The following is a 19283-nucleotide window of genomic DNA, read 5'->3' as shown; positions in this document are numbered from 1 at the left end:
TAAGGATTCATGTTTTTAAAATTTTTTTAAATAAAAAGCAATCAATTCTCTACATACTTTTATTAAAGAATTACAGCTTTCACAGATGGCAAAATACATTGTTGCTATTACCAGCAGCATTACCTTCTTCATTTCTCCTTCAGCTACCAATAAAAATCATCACCCTTTCGTAGGAAAATTTCTTATGAATGTGGCCCAATTCAAAACAAATTACTTCTACCAGTAAGATATTATAGCTTACGTGCTGTCACATTGATTACCTAACTACATACAAAGCTACAGAAACCATAAGGGAAAAAAAGAACTTAAAAAAGAATATGGCAAAACCATAAATGTTCTCAATTTTGTGATATTTAGTAACCCTTCTGACCACTCTATAAAGTGGTTCTTTAAAAACCACTGAGGCTCTGACTGGGTCACTTAACTCTGATGTTTCTATATAATTAACATATGCAACACGAAAGTAATCTGGTCTAATTCTGAACTTGTATAATTATAATAAATACATAGATGTTGGTCCTAAATGCCTTTTCATTAGAACCAGAGAATTTTATCTCCAACAATTTCTATGGTTTAGCAAAAAACTAAAAGTGGGTAATGAATTAAGGATGATAGTTTAATAAAGCTATCCTTTTAATTTTACCTAGCTGGTACTGCAGATGCCACTGATGAGAAAAGCTGATATACTGGCAAATACGAAAAATGTCTGATTAGCGTCATAAACTTCTTTAATAAAAATTATTTATATTATATTCTCATTTGCAACTGATGTTGATGTTTCAAATTTAAAAGCAAAAAAACCCCAAAAACCACTTTTTTGCTACTTTGTTCTGAAGTAGGATTTACAAATTTCTCTGGGGAAGCAAAATTATCTGTTATCAATGATGTATGTATTTTCATTTGAAAAGAACTAAATATATCTGGACTCACACGCATTGGTTTGGCTGACCATAAATAAATGAAACATATTTTTCCCGCCACGAAGTACTGAGTTACAACAAATGTATTAAAAAAACTTTATTTTCTTGAGAGTGCATACAAAATGTTATGTAAACACTGTTAGTATTATCTTTAATGTGAAGACATTTTTTTAATGTATTATAAATAGGTCATGTGTCTCCTCCAGAAACATTAAAGGCCACACTGGGTGATATGACCAAAGAAAACTTTAGCCTCTTATAGGCTAAACAAAGTACAAAATGTGAAAATAAAAAAATAAAGAGCAAATCAGGAAAGAGAAAAACACAGGTCAGGATATGCATTTCTGAATCAGCAATTTAACATTTTAATTCCTAAACCAAAAATGTCAATTTTACAAAATACACATATAATCTTTACCATTTTTTCTCAAAAGATGTTTTATACATACATTCATATTTGTGTCTGTGTGTGAAATAACTGCAAATATTACCAATTAAATTGGGCAACTGCTAGCAGCTCTGAAATATTAAATGAAACGAGCTTGTTATTTAGACAATTTTCAGCCCCTTGAAATAACATCTGGTCTTAGGATTCTTTTTTAGAATGCAGTTGGAATTTATAGCTAGGAAATGGGAGAAACAGACTCACTGTGTTCATACTCACAGAATGGAGTATCTAACTGCCAGTTTCAGTTCAACTTATGCTATAATAAAATGCATGAATAAATACCTGAATATTTGAGAAATTTCTAAAACTAAAGAAAGTACTACTTCATTACACAAAACTATTATGTATCACTTATGTTCATTTCTGATGAGTTTGCATATAAGCTAATGTGTTTGTGAAATCAAACTGGAATGCAGACCAAGTACAGGTGATCCAGGTTCCTTGCTTTAATAACAAAGCAGCACTGGGTTCAGCATACTTCAGACAGGCCTACTCACTCACCTGGTGAATTCCACGCCAGTCTACTCTGATGATTAAATATATTAAGGAAAGAAATGGTCCCAAAGGATAAGTGATGAAACCTTAAGGATATGGTCTTGGGCCAAAACCACAACCAAACTCCATGTAAGGTACAATCTCTCACACATACAAACACACACACCACATACACAACCACACACAAAAAATTTAACACACACACGCACAATGTTCCTGTTATTGTCCAGTAATTCCCTCCCACTCCCAAATATACTATAAATTATAGCACAAATACAGTAAGTACACTGTAGCCTCAATTAAACTGGCTGTTGGCTGCATCCATTATGAGAAACACACCACAGGTGGCACTGTGTTGTGAAGTCTGTTTAGTACTACTGATGACTAAAGCCCTCGGAATAGGTCCAAAACGGACCCATATATTATTAAATTTTAGTCATTATGGAAAATGTTATGATGAGGCTGCAGTGTATTTGATTATGTTGAGAATGGATATTACAAAATTAACATTCAAAGTAAGACTACTTCATAGTATAAGTTATAAAAAGAAATGGATAGAATTTTCACTGTAATGTGCACACTATTCCCATCTCACCCCCTCTATCCCATTAAATTATAACCTAAAAGATGATTATTTGGTGCCACTGGTATCAACAGATTAACGCTTTATTATCATATTGACTGCTAATTCCAGTTGTCAAAAATGAACATTTACCTTCTAATCATAATCAAGAATGAGGCCCTTACTCTTTAAAATAAACATGCCTGACTTAAAATTTCAAGATAGTTAGCAAGCAAGAAAAAGAAAAAAGTATCATTGGGTAAATTAGGATTACACAAATTTGAATCACATTAGCTTATTCCTGAATGTAAACTTTATCCTATTAAAAACCTTATCTTTAAATTATTGGAATGCTTACATTTATTGACAAACCATGCATTTTCACAAAATTAAAACCTGAAATAATTTTTCACCTAACATGTTTCATTTCACCACTCAATATACCCTATGAAACTAAGTTAACATTTCTGTATTTTCTTATAATACCATTCATATTAGTTTGTAAGTAGGAATAAACAGAAAATGAGTTCTAAATAAATGACACAGGAGGCAATAAATTGACACATGACAAGTAAATAAAAGGCTAAAGCACTCCAATACCATTGAAACTGTTTTAATGTTGTTGCAACTCCAAAATGCAACAATCATCAGCTTGGAAAGACCCAAATTGCAAAAATTCATTTTAATTACTCCTTCAAACCTATTTTACAAAATAAAGGCAAGAGACATTTAAATCCTCCTTGTCCTAGTTGTGCTATCTATGTTCCTAACTTGTTTTCTATCACTCTAGTGTATGCTGCAATTCCCATCAGATGCTATATAAGAAAAAATAAAATAAAATATTAACCTCTGCTTCAATGTATAGTTTCCAGAATCTGCCAGAACTGGGGAACTGGGCAACAAGGCGTTCATAAGTCTTCCGTGCTTTGTCTATAGGTTGATTCTAAAATTGAAAACCAATAAACAGCATTTACAATGTTAGGATTATGAAAATATTATTTACTGCAGAACCAAGTAGTGTGATTGGACCCATAGAGAAGGAAATGTAATCCTATATCACTAAACCTGTGCCTCTCGAATGAGAATGCTCCAAGCGTCAAGGTCATATGGATTCTCTTCTAATTTCTTTTCGGCTTTCTTCACCTTCTCTGGGACATACTCAGCTGCCTGGGGGAAAGAAAAATAAGGAACTGATGTTACTGTTTTAAAAGTTTCATACTTAATTTAATCCAAGCACAGTTGTCGTCCCCAATACAAAGCATAAAAATGTCCTCTTACAAGAGGCCTGCGTTTCCTACAATCTATATATATACTATGCTATCATTCGTCACCTGCATAAAAACAAAATTTAGTGATCACATACTTTTAAAAGCCATTATTAAATTTAAACAAACCCATCTTTTACTTTATACAGCAGCCATTCTCAAACTCTGTGGTCTCAGGACCCCTTTTATATTCTTAAAAATTACTGAGTATGCCAAAGAACTTTTGTCTATGTGATTACTTCAATATTTACTACATTAGAAATTAAAACTGACAAAAATGTTAAATATTTATCCATGTACAATAAAAAATTATGTTAACATAATACTTTTATGCAAATTAAAAAATTCAGTGAGAATACCCTTATTTTATATATTTGCAAATCAGTCTAGTGTCTGATTTTTTTTAAAGTAGCTGGATTTTCCTATCTGCTTCTGCATTCAATCTACTGTGATAACACATCATGTAAAAATTCCACTGTAATCTCATGAGAGATTAAGAGTGAAAGGGCAGGGGCGCCTGGGTGGCTCAGATGGTTAAGCGTCTGCCTTCGGCTCAGGTCAATGATCCCAGGGTCCTGGGATCAAGCCCCCTATCGGGCTCCCTGCTCAGCATTGGGCTCCCTGCTCAGCGGGGGAGAGCCTGCTTCTCCCTCTCCCTCTTCCCCTACTCATGCTCTCCTTTCTCTGTATCTCTGTCTCAAATGAATAAATAAAATCTTAAAAAAAAAAAGTGAAACGGCAAAAAAAAAGTGTCTTAAATTTATTATGAAACTATGAACTCACAGATCCTCTGAAAGTCTTAGGAACCTCCAGGGTCCCTGGACCAATTTTGAAAAACACTGCTATAGAGCATTCATTCTGAACCACAAAAGAGAAAGAATGAAATGACATGGAAATTGTACTTTGATGTAAAGCTTTTAAAAATATGATTCACAAATTGTATATACAGCATCATTTAAACTATTAAAAAGAAATCTGCATTAAGAGAATACAAGATTGTACTACAAATGTTTAGTGGTCACCGTGGGTAATGGGTGGTAGTTTTATTTATTTATTTTTTTTAAAGATTTTATTTACTTGACAGAGAGAAAGAGGGAGAACAGGAACACAAGCAGGGGGAGTGAGAGAGGGAGAAGCAGGCCTCCCGCTGAGCAGGGAGCCTGATACAGGGCTCGATCCCAGGACCCTGGGATCATGACCTGAGCTGAAGGCAGACGCTTAACGACTGAGCCACACAGGTGCCCCAGTGGTAGTTTTATTTTTATTATAAAAATAGACTCTTAAAAAAAGTAATGCCTAAAATAGCCAGCACCTGAGGCAAAAATACAAATACTACTTCTCAAATTGTTCAGAATTCCACTATGTGCCACAAAAAGAAAGTGATACTCAAGTCAGATAAATTAACTTATAGAAGTTCTGTTTTGTCTTTTTTGCAGGACTTCTTGAAATCTATAATATGGCAATACACAAAAATACTCAACAACCAATAGAGAGGGAAGCACTACCCCAACAGCTTTCTTTTTTTCAGTGGCAATTAACATCTCATAGAAAAATAATGTCAAAACTCCAGCTGGGAAAAAAATTTTAGTCATGGGTTTAGGGAAAAAAATATACCTGGAAGAAATATACTCTTCTTTGGAATAAATTATTATCTACCACTGATAAGCGTACGTTTTATTTAGAAGAAAAACATGTTTTAAAAGACCTATGTAATTTTGTATGAAACATATTTTACTAATATATAAGAGCTCTATAAATAGGCTAGCTCAAGAAACTAAAACTGGAAGTTTAATAAAGGAGGACTACTGGCCCCAACCACATATTAAAACACAAAACATGGCAAAATGGTTTGGTAATGGTTCATGCATCACTGGTTCATGATGGCTGAGAAAGAGAATGATATATGGAAAATGAACAAATAAAGGTGATATTTCAAATCAGAATAGTGGCTTCTTCAATGTATGATGTTAGAATAACTGTATAATCATCTATTAGAATAACTGCAGTCAACTTTATCAAAATAAAGCTGAATTCCTATTTAACCCTTTCTACCAAAGTAAATTTCAGATAGATCAAAGATTTAAATACCAACAAAAAAGAACTAGAGGAAAACATACTGAAATGGATCTTTGCATAGAAAAGGCTTTTCAGAAGCCTTTGAAAAGAGCATGCTTGGGGTGCCTGGGTGGCTCAGTTGGTTGGGCGACTGCCTTTGGCTCAGGTCATGATCCTGGAGTCCCGGGATCGAGTCCCGCATCGGGCTCCCTGCTCTTCAGGGAGTCTGCCTCTCCCTCTGACCTCCTTCCCTCTCATGCTCTCTCTCTACCATTCTCTCTCTCTCTAATAAATAAATAAAAAATCTTAAAAAAAAAAAAGAGCATGCTTAATTCCGTTTAAATTGTGCATGAAAAAGTATTATAATCAAAGTCAAAGACAAACCTAAAAATATCTAAATTTATTCATGTACAGTCAATAAAAGACCAGCAACTCACAAAGAAAATGGGCAATGTATCTGAACAGTTCATAGAAAAAGAAATACAAATGTAAACCATAAGACAGAGATCCAAAGTGTTTTATAATCAGCATTGTACTGGCAAGGGTATGTAAAAACAGACATTCCCACATTGTTGGCAGGGGGCAAGTAGTAATGTGATCAAAACTGAACATGAATGTCTGACCCTGAATTCCACTTCTGGCAACTTCTCCTACTGTACACATGCACAAAGATGTATACTGAGAACAGTCAACTACTCAGTTATTTGCTGTTGCATAAAACTAAAAATAATTAAAATAATCACATAGAAAAGAACTGATTAAATAAATTAAGGAATTTGTAGTCACTAAAAACAGAGCAGTGCAGATCTATAGACAGCAATATGGAACTATCTCCGTAATACTGGGTGTAAAAAAAAATTGGGAGGTGAGCTGGGGAGAGACAGAGACAGACTCGCAGAAACACTCACTTTATAATGTATATACTCTTCTACTGTTTGAATTTTTACTATTCACCTGAGAAATATTTGCTCAGTGCCTAGTATGTGCCACACATTGTTGAAGGGACACTTCGGGATACAACAAAATAAAGACTTCTCCATTCAGAGTTTACTTACTTCTTGAAAAAACAAACTTAAGAAAATATTTTAAAATAAAACTAGGAACTTAGTTTATAAGACGCCAACTATGAAATGTTAATGATAAAATAAGAAGTGCGATACCGGAACTTTAAATTAGGAACTAAAAAACAGCTAAGCTGTACTTGAATTGCTTTAGTTAATCAATGCTAACAACTAGTGTTTCAAAGCAATCTAATGGGAGGTCTATTCACTCAAGATCCACCTGCTGAAAAATTAACCTACCAAATTAGATAACGTATACCATAATCTAAAAGAACAGAGAAAACTCTAAAGATAGTGTCTAATATTCAACCAGCAAAAATCACAGCAAGAAGTATAAATGTCTCCTTGCTGAATAAGCCATTCCTTTAGTGATTCTCAACCCTGGCAGCATATTAGAATCACCTGGGGGGAAAGGGATTTTAAAAAAGATGCTCAAGGGGCGCCTGGGTGGCTCAGTCGTTAAGCGCCTGCCTTTGGCTCAGGGTCATGATCCCAGGGTCCTAGGATCGAGCCCAGCGTCGGGCTCCCTGCTCGGCGGGAAGCCCGCTTCTCCCTCTCCCACTCCCACTGCTGTGTTCCCTCTCTCACTGTGTCTCTGTCAAATAAATAAAATCTTTAAAAAAAAATAAAATTTTTTAAAAGTAAAATTAAAAAAAATAGATGCTCAAGCCCCACTATATAGATCAATTAAATCAGAATCCCTGAGAACAAGCCTGAACCATCACCACTTTTATTTTTTTAAACTCCCAGATGGTTCTAATGTGCAGCCTCAGGTGAAAACCATAGCTCTCCAAGAGTTTCCTAACCCTTTTTGGTGCCCCAGAACTTTCCAATAGTCTACTAAAGGCTGTGGGCTCTTTCTCAGAATAATGTTTTTTTTTTTTTTTTAAGTAGGCTCTACATCCAATGTGGGGCTTGAACTCACAATCCCAAGATCAGAAGTCACATGCTCTATTGACTGGGCCAGCCAGGTACCCCTCTCAGAATAATGTTCTTAAATACCCAAAATGAACTATGAAGAGACTTCAAAGGAAACCAATTATATTGAAATATAATTATTGAAATATCTTTAAACAAAGTTTTACACAGTAATAGATAATGTATTAAATAACAGGATCTAGTAATGAATCTAGTGATGAGGACAATAATATTTGGAATATTTATGTCCAGTTACAGTTGTTGCTAACACTACTAGTGTGGTTTCTTGCCTACATTCATAATAGAAGGAAAGGCTCAATTTCACTTAGAGATTAGTAAAAATAAAGACTCTTATGTTCCCCATCCAACTTCACAGAACCCCTAAAATTCTAACCAGACACCTGGAGGATGGGGTTACAATGGACCTAAGAACCCATGCAAAGGATGTTGGACAGCAGATGTTAAAAAAACGCATTAATCACTCCTTGTTAAATAATAATCCCATTTCATAATAAGAAATATAATTAAATTACATAAATCCATTCAAAGCCCAGTTAGAATCTGAAAGAATCATGGCTCAGCTCTTTTCAGAATCCCTTACATTCCTAAATATTTTCCTCTTGCCAAAGATGTAGTTAAATGTTCATAAAATAATCTACATAGATAATCCTCAATCAAGTGCATTAATAAACAAGGAAGCTAACCAAAATGGCCAAGAATACACTCTGGTAGTTATGGCCACATTTAATTCTTACAACAAAAAGTCATCTATCATCATGAACCAGTTGGGTAGCCAACAGCATAACACTTTTGTTCTCTTGCCTGGGCATATTTTTATAGGGCAAAGGAAATTTGAACAGTTTTCTAGTATTCCACACAAGGGGACTGGACCCCCCATAAGAAAGGGAATTGTATTACTATTTCCTAAATCTACTGCTGGATCAGAGGAATAGGTCAGTTTAAGAAAATCCTGGACAAGTTTCCAGTGCTCATTTGAAATGGAATGAGGTTGGAACTCTGCTTAGTAGAGGGAAAGAACAGCTGTCCCATGGTTACACGTCCCCAAAACTTTACTACAGTAAGAAATTCTTTTTTTTTTTTAAGATTTTATTTATTTGACAGAAAGAGAGAGAGAGAGAGAGAGGAAACACAAGCAGGGGGAGTGGGAGAGGGAGAAGCAGGACTCCCAATGAGCAGCGAGCTCAATGCGGGGCTTGATCCCAGGATGTGGGATCATGACCTGAGCCGAAGGCAGGTGCTTAACAACGGAGCCACCCAGGCGCCCCTACAATAAGAAATTCTATCAAAAATCCAGCTTTTGCCTTTGGAATAAATTATAATCCCATTATCACTCTTTAGGGAATGTTAATGGGGAGCAGGATGGAACCCCAAATCAAATGAGAACAAAAGCTGGACTAGTTCCCAAGGCATGCATTATCAATGATATCAGTAGGACTTCGGGAATGTCTTTGACTTGCATAATTTTAAAAACCAGAAAAATAACACAACTGTATGGCATATACAGAGATACACATCAACATACACTATTTCAAATGGGTACAAAACCAAGAAAAATTGTGAACTAGATGATGTACTTTTTTTTTTTTGGTAGGGACAAAATGTTACTCAGGAACTATCTCTAGCATCTGTTCTATGAATTGTTTTTCTAGTAGTAGGGTATTGCTAACATGACAACTAATTTTTTTTCTGTGAATAACAACAAGTGCACAACTGGCTAAAAGCATGAAGGATGGTAAATGGTAAATCCGTTACATGTTGACCTTTTTAAATGTTCTTTTTAATAATGGCTTTTTTTTTAAAGGCATAATCATATACAAGTCACTCATTTAAAGTATACAATTCCCAATAAAGTTTTTAAAAACATCTTATCACATGGGGCGCCTGGGTGGCTCAGTCTTTAAGCATCTGCCTTTGGCTCAGGTCATGATCCCAGGGTCCTGGGATAGAACCCCGCATTGGGCTTCCTGCTCAGCGGGAAGCCTGCTTCTCCCTCTCCAGCTCCCCCTGCTTGTGTTCTCTCTCTTGCTGTGTATCTCTCTGTCAAATAAATAAATAAAATCTTAAAAACAAAGAACAAAAAAAACCTCATCACCCAACAAGAACCATACTAATAGCCATTACCTTTCCCAAACCCCTAGCCCTGGGAAACCACCAAACTACTTTTGGTCTCCATAGATGTGCAGGTATTTCATGTAAATGGTATCATAGTGTTTATGTGTTGTTTCTAGCTTTTACTATGCATGTTTCCAAGGTTCATGTTTCATCACGTATCAGTATTTTCCTCTCTAATGCCAAGTAAAGTCCCACTGTATAGATAATCCCACAAATCCCACATTTTATTTATCTGTTGAAGGCAATTTGGATTGTTTCCAGTTTTTGAGTGGAGTTTTTTTCACACACACACACCCACCCACCCACCCCTACAGGTGAAAATGCTAGGTCATATGGTAATTCTATTTTTAACATTTTGAAGAACTGCCAGACTGATTTCTAAAGTGACTGAACCAGTTTACATTCCGACCAACAGTGTTAAGAAGGTTCCAATTTCTCCACATCCTCACCAACACTTGTCTTTTGATGATTATGACCATCCTACTGGGTATAAAGTGGTAACTCATTGTGGTTTTGATCTACATTTCTCTGACTGCTCATGAAGTTCAGCATTTTTTGATGTTCTTAGAGGCCATTTGTCTTTGGAGAAATGTCTTTTCAGATTCTTTGCCCATTTTTAATTGAGTTATCTTTTTATTGCTGAATTGCAAGAGTCTTGTATTATAGATAACAAGTCCCTTATTAGGTATCAGATTTACAAAGTTTCTCCCATTAGGTAGGTTTTTTCACTTTCCATGTTTAATCTTTTGTTATGTGAAGCCAACCCAGAGAAACAGAATTTGACAAGGGTCTCACAGGCACTATGCACTATTTCAACGGTTCTCAAACTTTTTGTAAAGAATCATTCTACATTCTTAAAAACTGAAGAACCAAATTTTTTTTTAAAATGTGTGCTATATCTATCATTATCATACTAGAAATTAAAATTGAGAAAGTTTTTAGTTCATTTTAAAATAATTTTATTTAAAAATATTTTCCAAAACAAGAAAATAATTAGTGAAAACAACGGCAGTTTTATGTTTTTGTGATTCTTTAATGTGCGGCTGAATAGAAGACATTATCTGCTTCAGGTTTCAATCTATTGCAATATATTGTTTTGGATGAAGTATGACTATGTAACTACGGTTATGAAGTATATGACTACATATGTAGTTGGGAAAGGGAAAAAGCACTATTAATGACCTTTTCATATAATTGTAGATAGCTCATGTCGCCTCTGAAAAACTCTAAGCTCTACTGAAACTGCAAACCAGTTTCTATATGGCAGCTTAACTAATATTAAGGGATTGGTTAATTGGAGGTGGGAGGGGGGAAATGACAAACACGATCAATGACTGAAAGAATAAAATAATCTATTTTTCCCATTCCCACCAGGGAAGTACAACTTTCACAGAAAAAAAAAAAGGTAATTCTCCTCCAAATAGCTGTTTTTGTGGTAAATGGTGAGGGTGTGATGCTAGAGGTCATACCGAAATTAAATTAAAATAAAATCAGTGAAAATTTAACCCAAGGGATAAACATCTAAAGTATAGAGGAGAAGATGGTAAGTTAAAAGATTTAAACCTAAGGATGCCTGGGTGGCTCAGTCAGTTAAGGGCCTGCCTTCGGCGCAGGTCATGATCCCAGGGTCCTGGGATGGAGTCCCACATCGGGCTCCTTGCTCAGCAGGGAGCCTGCTTCTCCCTCTCCCTGCCACTCACCCTGCTTCTGCGCTCTCTCTGACAAATAAAATCTTTAAAAAAAAAAAAAAAAAAGATTTAAACCTATATAAATAGTTCTTTACCATGGTGAACAGAACTACATGATGAGTCTCTAACATGGTTTTGTAATGAGTATTTTCCACTATTAAGGGTAATGACTGACTAAATATACCAGAGGGAGGAAAACCATAAAAATACTATCAGAAACCTAACCATCCTCAAATAATCTGCAGTCTTTTCTCCACTTATTGTATCAAGAATGTATTCAAAAACAACTTTTAAGGTTCAGATTATCTTCAACTCCTATGTGGTTTGCAAGCTTTCATTTAAATAAAAATCACCCGTGGTACTTGTTTCAAATGAAGATTCTCAAGTCTCACTTACAGAATCTGCTCTAAGTCTGAAATTAAGGTGTATGTACCTATACTTGTATAAAGCAAGTATAGCATAAAGTGATTATGACGCAATGGACCATGGACAACATTTGGAGGAACACTACCTAATCTATCTGTTCTGAAAATACATTTTTCCAAACGTTGTTTGTTTAAAAATAAAGTAGCATCAGACCTAAGTCATTCCATTTTTTTCCCTAAAACATTAATAAAACTGCATAAATTATACTATCTATGTGAAGTCTTTAGTCTCCCTTGGTAGTTAACCTTTATTCAAAATTAAAAATAGACTAGAGTAGCACTTTGCAAGACTATCTGCAAGTAGTAACTGAGACGATTCATATGCCTAGAGAATAAAGCAGTTTATGTGCCAGGTGACATTAGGACTGAATGCCAGCTTAGTCCTGTGTTTGTTCCTTTACCAGTGCAACAGAACTCTACCAGATTTTTTTTTTGGTAAATGAATCTGAGTATGTATCCTGCATATAATCCCTTCAGCCCTTCCAGAGACTAAAAATCTACTAAATATGTAAACAATTCAAAACTTAAGAAAAAACAGGCTAAAGATTTTTGGTCCAAATAATGATACTTATCATATTTGCTTATTAAATCTGCTTATTCATTCCCTAGGAAACAAATAGCTGCAAATTACAAATAAAAATTTGAATCTTTTAGAATTCAAAAAATGTGGCTTTAGACCAAAAGTAGCCAAGGTATTAATTCACTAGATAAACTAAGTAAAACATAAAAATCATCAGTTAGGACATAATTTTGTCCTCCTGGCTTTATTCAGTATTTACTGATTATAAACTATCCATGAATCTAAAAATTTGCTGACTCAATTCACTTTTTACTTCAATTCTCACACCATTACCAACTGCACAGCAAAACAAAACAAGACTCAAATTTACAGCTAGGTCTTGTCTAAAGAGAAAAAAATGATTTAGAGACAATGGCAGAAAAGCTCAAAACTAGGAACTGTTTTCGGCAATTATCCACTTAATAGGTACAAACATCTCAACAAAGATTTTGCAATTCTGGAAAGTGTATCTGGGATGTAAGTTGTATTCCTGAACTCCTATATTCTTAATGCTGGAGGAATGCAATTTAATGCATTATCTCTTAACACAGCACCCTTCTATTGTATTTCTAAGAAAAACCAATACTTATATATAAATACAGATCTCTCTTAGAACAGTTATTGCCAACTAGAGTATTCTACCTGGTCAAAATATTAACAACAAAGATGAACTCAATTTTGGCTGCCCCAAACTGTTATACCAAGTATCACAACAGGAGGAGGAAAAGTAGGAAAGACTATTACAGAAAAGATTGTTAAAAACAGATAAAACTAACTGGGCCCAAAGAACACGTCATCGAATATACACACTTGGCCCTTTCCCCTCCCTATTCCTAACCCCCCCATCCACTTTGGCTTTATTATTTTTCTTTAAGATTTTATTTATTCATTTGAGAGAGGAGAGAGAGAGCACAAGCAGGAGAGGCAGAGGGAGAGGGAGAAGCAGACTCCCCTCCTGACATGGGGCTGGATCCCAGGACCTGGAGATCATGACCTGAGCTGAAGGCAGACACTTAATCATCTGAGCCACCCAGGCGCCCCTCCACTTTGGCTTTAAAATTGTTTTGACGGGCGCCTGGGTGGCTCAGTTGGTTAAGCAACTGCCTTCGGTTCAGGTCATGATCCTGGAGTCCCAGGATCGAGTCCGCATCAGTCTCCCTGCTCAGCAGGGAGTCTGCTTCTCCCTCTGACCCTCCCCCCTCTCATCTGCGCGCGCTCTCTCTCTCTCTCAAATAAATAAAATCTTAAAAAAATAAATAAAATAAAATTGTTTTGACAATACCATTATCTTTTAACTGACAGTAAGTATTAATGGTTACCCAACAAAACCTTAAACCAGGTTTCTGGTTTCAACACTGTATGTATTTCATCTTTCATCTTAATAAGTATATAGCAGGGAACAGTTTTCATTATTTTCTATATTGTCCCAAACTTAATTTTCACCAAAAGACAACAATGATTTATGGACCCAAGTTCCCCTCTTTAAGAACTACTAATAATTATGCTGCTTCAAGTCATGTAAATTTTCCAAAGTGAGGATCATTTTGTTTATATTATAGGCCTTCCTAATCCTAGGTAGGTTATAGATTGTTTTTAAAAATGAAGTCTTATTGGGGCACCTGGGTGGCTCAGTTGGTTAAGCGGCTGCTTTCAGCTTGGGTCATGATCCCAGGGTCCTGGGATCAAACCCTGTGTCAGGCTCCCTGCTCAGCGGGGAGCCTGCTTCTCCCTCTCCCTGCCTCCCTGCCTACTTATGCTCTCTCTCTCTCTGTCAAATAAATAAAATCTTTAAAAAAAAAAAATGAAGTCTTATTTCTAAAAGATGACTGCAGAAACAGAATTTTAGGGATTTAAAGGTGCAACCCCCCCACTCTTATGCCCAATTTATTTTTTCATATTTATGCACCAGTCCTCCCAAATTAAATTCTATAGGAATTTGTAATGTATCACATAGAGTCTAAATGCAAAATTCATCCATTCATTTACTGAACACCTTTAAGTATCAAAACAGATTCCCAGATTCCTAGATGCAAGAATGAATAAATAAGGCAGTCCCTTCAACTCAGGTCCAAACCCAGTGGAGGAACTCTAGACAACAGCTAAATGCTGTAGGAGTACTGCACAAGATAAAATGGAGCTAAAAAAGAATGAGATCAAAAGTTGAACCAAGCACTAATGTATGTATGTATATGTACACACAGACAAAATATAGCCATAATTCCACACACTAACCAGATGTGTTTTCATTAGGCAAGTGGGGAGAAACCTACAAGCACAGTTTTGTCACCACTGAACTGGCAAAAACAGTAATCAAAAATACCGATGAAAAATGCCAAGGTAATTTAAATAGCTCTCTATGCAAAATGGAACTTCCTCACAAGAGTTAAAAAAAAAAGACTACAATAAACCTTAGCAAGTGATTCTGCTTGTTTACAATCACTTCCCCCTTTCAAAGGGCACAAATCTAAAGATTCAGTACCAAGAAAGTAATGACCATCCATATTTTTGAATAACAAATTTAAGATACTATCAGGTTTATTCAACCAACTTCTTTTTGAGCTTCGATGTTATAAGGCTAAAAGAAATCTACACCTATCTTGCCATATTCTTTGTCCATCACATCCCTTGGCATCTTTCCAAAGCAAACACACCATTTCAGAGTGGATTTGTTTTTTTTTACTATTCTTTAGTTTTATTTAGCCTCTTTTTCTTGTCTATCATTTCAGTTCATTTTAGGTGCTCTTTCCTCTAAATATTCACCGACTAGTTAAAAGGTCATCAAGGAACACATCATCAACCGACAGAATACTAACTGCAAAGGGAAAAAATAATCCTTCACAGTGAAGAAACCCAGCAGTCATCATCCTCTCCAAAGCAAACTAGTTGATTCATATTTTTAACCAGGTCACTCTTGAAGGTATAATTTTTCATTTCAGTTAAAGCTGAATAATACAGTATCTGGGATTTGCTGGAAAGTAATGATGGGGAGAGCAAGTGAAAGTATGGGAAAAACAAGATTAGCCATCAGTTAAAGCTCTATGATAGGAACCTCATACATTATACTTTTTTTCTTTTTTTGCATGTTTGAAATCATTACAAAGTTAACGAAAAGATTTTATGAAGATGACGCTGATAATCAGATGTCAAGAACTGTCTTTTAGGTTGATGTAAGAAAAATACAGGAGCCACCATAAAGGTTGGGACAAATTGAGCATCCAAAAGAAAAATATCGCTTATTTTTTTAACACTAAATACAGAGAAACCCATGAATCCACAGTAATCTCCTTGAAAAAGGAGAAAGAAAAATGGGGCGCCTGGATGGCGCCAGTCAGGCATCTGACTCTTGGTTTCAGCTCAGTGTCCTGAGATTGAGCCCCACATGGGGCTCCACACTCAGGGCAGAGTCGGCTTGAGATTCTTTCTCCCTCCCTCTCTCTCTGCTCCTTCCCCCACCCCCACTTGCATGCTTGCAGGCTTGCATGCTCTCTCCAAAATAAAATCTTAAAAAAAAAAAAAGGAAAAAAAATTCTTTACAGAAAAATATGAGCCAGTCAGAAAGAAAGAATTTCTAAAACACCACCATTTGCCACCTCCAATAATAACTGATTTATTCAAGAATTATCAATTGACAAACAACATAAAAAAATTTAACATCAATTGACAAATAACTAGTTAAAAGGCTGAGGAACACAAAATCAACCTGAAAATTACTAACTGCAAAGGAGAAAATAATCCTTCACAATGAAGAAACCCAGCAGTCATCACCCCACCCAAATAAACAACCATCACTAATAGTGGAACCTAACAACCTGGCATGAAGTGCCTTTTGATGTAACAATATATTGTTCTACCCAAAAATATTTAAGCCAAATATTATCAAAGCTCTCAGTTTAGACCTAACCAACCACAAAATTTTCAGGAAATAACAAAAGATGAAGGGACAAGTTAAATGATACCACACACACACAAACATCAAATCAACCCAGAAAATAAGAAGTTTTACTAGAAAATTGTCTTGGATTCTTCAAACAGTATCCCTGGAAGAAGGGGGGGGGGTGGATATTCAAGAGACGTAACTAAATGATGCATGTAAACCCAGATTCGATTCTGATAAAGTAAAATAAGAGAAAAGAAAGAAAAAAGAGAGAAAGAAATCCTATGAATCATATTCTTGGGACAACTGGGCCAAATGTGAATAGGAACTGGGCTTCAAAAATGATACGGTATTACTATTAATTTTCTGAGGTGAGAAAACGGATCTGTTATATAACTGCATCAATGTCCTTATATAAAAGAATGATGAGATATAAGGGGCTGAAATATGCGTCGACTTACTTTCAAACAAATACGTATGCAGAGATGAAACAAGTGGGGAAAAACAGTTAACAATTGTTGATTCTAGGTGAAGAACTGTATTGCAGGTGTTCATTGCACTTTTTCAACTTTTTTCTATGCACTAAACTTTGCAGGGTAAAACTTTTAGGTTAATTTCTTTTCTGGTAAATTTTCACCACCATCTCTTCCATTTAAAACATCACAGTTCTGAAATATTCAAGGTCATGACATTTTGGTGTGTATAATTTTAGATAAATTTAATAATTAACAACAAGTTCTGGTTCTGGAAACTTTCAATGAAACCTTAGGACATTACTACTCAGCTTTCAAGTGACAAAATATGAGCCTATCTCAGAAAAACGGTAGTTATACATAAACAGATTTGATATGATTTTGAGACTTGAGGCTTTGCATTCTTGGGCATTATGACAGCATGTAAAATGTAAACAGAAGATTTCGGTACTGAAATCACTCAACGAGCAAACACAAAATTTAATTTAGCAAGCTTTCCCGACATAATGACATTTACAGTCACCCAGACTATTCAAGAGGAACTTCAACTTTGCCTCATCTCTGTCAACCTCCAAGAACAGCCTCTACCTCCTAAGCTGGGGACTTAAAAAACAAAAACCTAAGTGTAGTTCGTTACCATGACAACGGGAAATTTCAGGAAATTGAGACTCTGCAAGCTAGCTAGCCTCCATTTAAAAAAAAACTATTTACCTAAACATACCAGGACTTAAATCGAAAAACAAACTGAATGACATCTTTCATAAGGTATGTTTCCTCTTTCAAACTAAAAGGTATTATTTACCAAGATTCTGAATAAAGAGCAAAAGAAGCAAATCATTTTACTAAATATCTGATTTTTAAAATATTTATAGGTCACTTACATCCAGTACTAAAAGCAGATGCTTTTATTTAGTGGCCAAAACAGACTTCTCATTTCCGATTTATCAAATTCTGCAATATTTGTGTCGCTTGAAAGACGAAAATGAAATGCGGACAGAAGAGAAAAAGGAAGCAGGAAAAAGCCAATCTCGGCATAACCATGCTCTTCTCCTACACTACTTCCTTCTTCATTCGCACTGGCAAGAGACTATTTCTCCAGATGAATTTCATCTCCGATTATTTCTCAAACTGCTAACCTATTTCTGGGTTTATTGGAGAGGGGGCAGAGGAAACACTGTTAAGTTTTTCCAAAACAGCGACTACACGTTAATCAATTCCTAAGCACCCTAATATCAAAACAAAATGGTATCAAAGCAAGGCATCCCACAGGAATAGTCCCATGAACCTAAACAGGACGAAGCAGCTTCCTGACTATTGTCTAAGTCAAATATTTGTTCATATTAACGCCTGAGACAGAGAAGCCAAAAAATTTCAACTCTCAGTCAGCTCTTGCTGCCCATTCCACCATTCTTCTATACCCGGTCCTCCGGATCCATTAGACCCCGATTCCTTCCTCAGGCGAACATGGCTGGACTACTCGGACGAACACAGACGTGGAGAGAAGAGGTCGCCACGAGGCCCCACCACTCTCTTTCCTCACCTGCTCCGGGGCGCCGTCTCCTGACATGGCCTCAGCTGATTAGAAAGGGAGAACTGGCCCGCGATGCGAAGCTAGAAAAGAAAAATTAAACTAAAAACCACCCCAACCAGTAAAGTTACCCCCTGCCCAGCGGAGCCAGACCGCCAACACGGATCGCCACCGCCCACTCAGATATGAATTAAAATGGCTGCGCCCCTGCCGGACGAGGAGAGAGGTGTGGCTTCTGCCTTAACTTCCGGGGCAGTGGGCGGAGCTAAGATCCCAACTCGCCAGTTACTCAGTCGCGCAGATGCAGAGAAAACCCAGAGGTGGGCCCAATGCCTGTGCTTACGTCACGACCCTGGGCTAGGGGAGCTGCTGCTGAGCTGGCTACAACCGGCTGGGAGGCGGGAAACTGTTTAGCCTGGAGGCTCGCGCGCCTTTTGGAATTTAATTATCAAGCTGTGGAACCTGGTTCTTCACTGTTGAAGCCTGACTGCCAATCAGTTTAGTTCAGGCAAACTGGCCATCTTAGGGAGCAATGCTAAATTGAAATGCCGTTTATACTTTGGAGATAAGGAATATACCGAGGTTTTCTATGCTTTTTAGAGATGAGAGGAACAGATCGAGCCCATATTAATTTATACCGCCACTATCTCCTACTGTGTATCTAAGGTTTTCACGTCTGTAAGGCCCGGGTTTAAGCTCAGCATCTCACCGTGATACCTCGTATGCAAAGTAGAGAGATAATAGCACTCAAGCTCTGGAGCCAGACTCCATTTGTTTGAATCCTGGCTTCATCTCTCACTTGATGGGTAACATGCCTCAGTTTCCTTGCCTATAGATAGGCATAACAGTAGTACCCGCAATTTAAATAAGGTGTACCTG

The 19283-nt window shown here is 36.4% G+C and overlaps 1 protein-coding gene across 1 annotated transcript in view; it reads right to left on the bottom strand.

The window, feature by feature from the left end:
• The window catches only part of CSTF3 (cleavage stimulation factor subunit 3), a 69528-nt gene extending 50903 nt beyond the window's left edge, over window positions 1–18625 (bottom strand). The window contains exons 1-3 of the mRNA XM_028087682.2: window positions 18417–18625; window positions 3491–3592; window positions 3273–3368 (exon numbers count right to left, since the gene is read on the bottom strand). Coding sequence (XP_027943483.1) covers window positions 3273–3368; window positions 3491–3592; window positions 18417–18443 — 225 coding nt within the window. The 5' untranslated portion in view covers window positions 18444–18625. The remainder of the gene's footprint in view (window positions 1–3272; window positions 3369–3490; window positions 3593–18416) is intronic.
• Window positions 18626–19283: the final 658 nt, after the last annotated feature.

Source organism: Eumetopias jubatus, unplaced genomic scaffold (assembly GCF_037043125.1).
Source record: "Eumetopias jubatus isolate StellerSeaLion01/CBP00866 unplaced genomic scaffold, mEumJub1_p1.0 scaffold_13, whole genome shotgun sequence".
Taxonomy (NCBI): Eukaryota; Metazoa; Chordata; class Mammalia; order Carnivora; family Otariidae; genus Eumetopias; species Eumetopias jubatus.
This window is presented reverse-complemented; position numbering and strand designations above follow the sequence as displayed.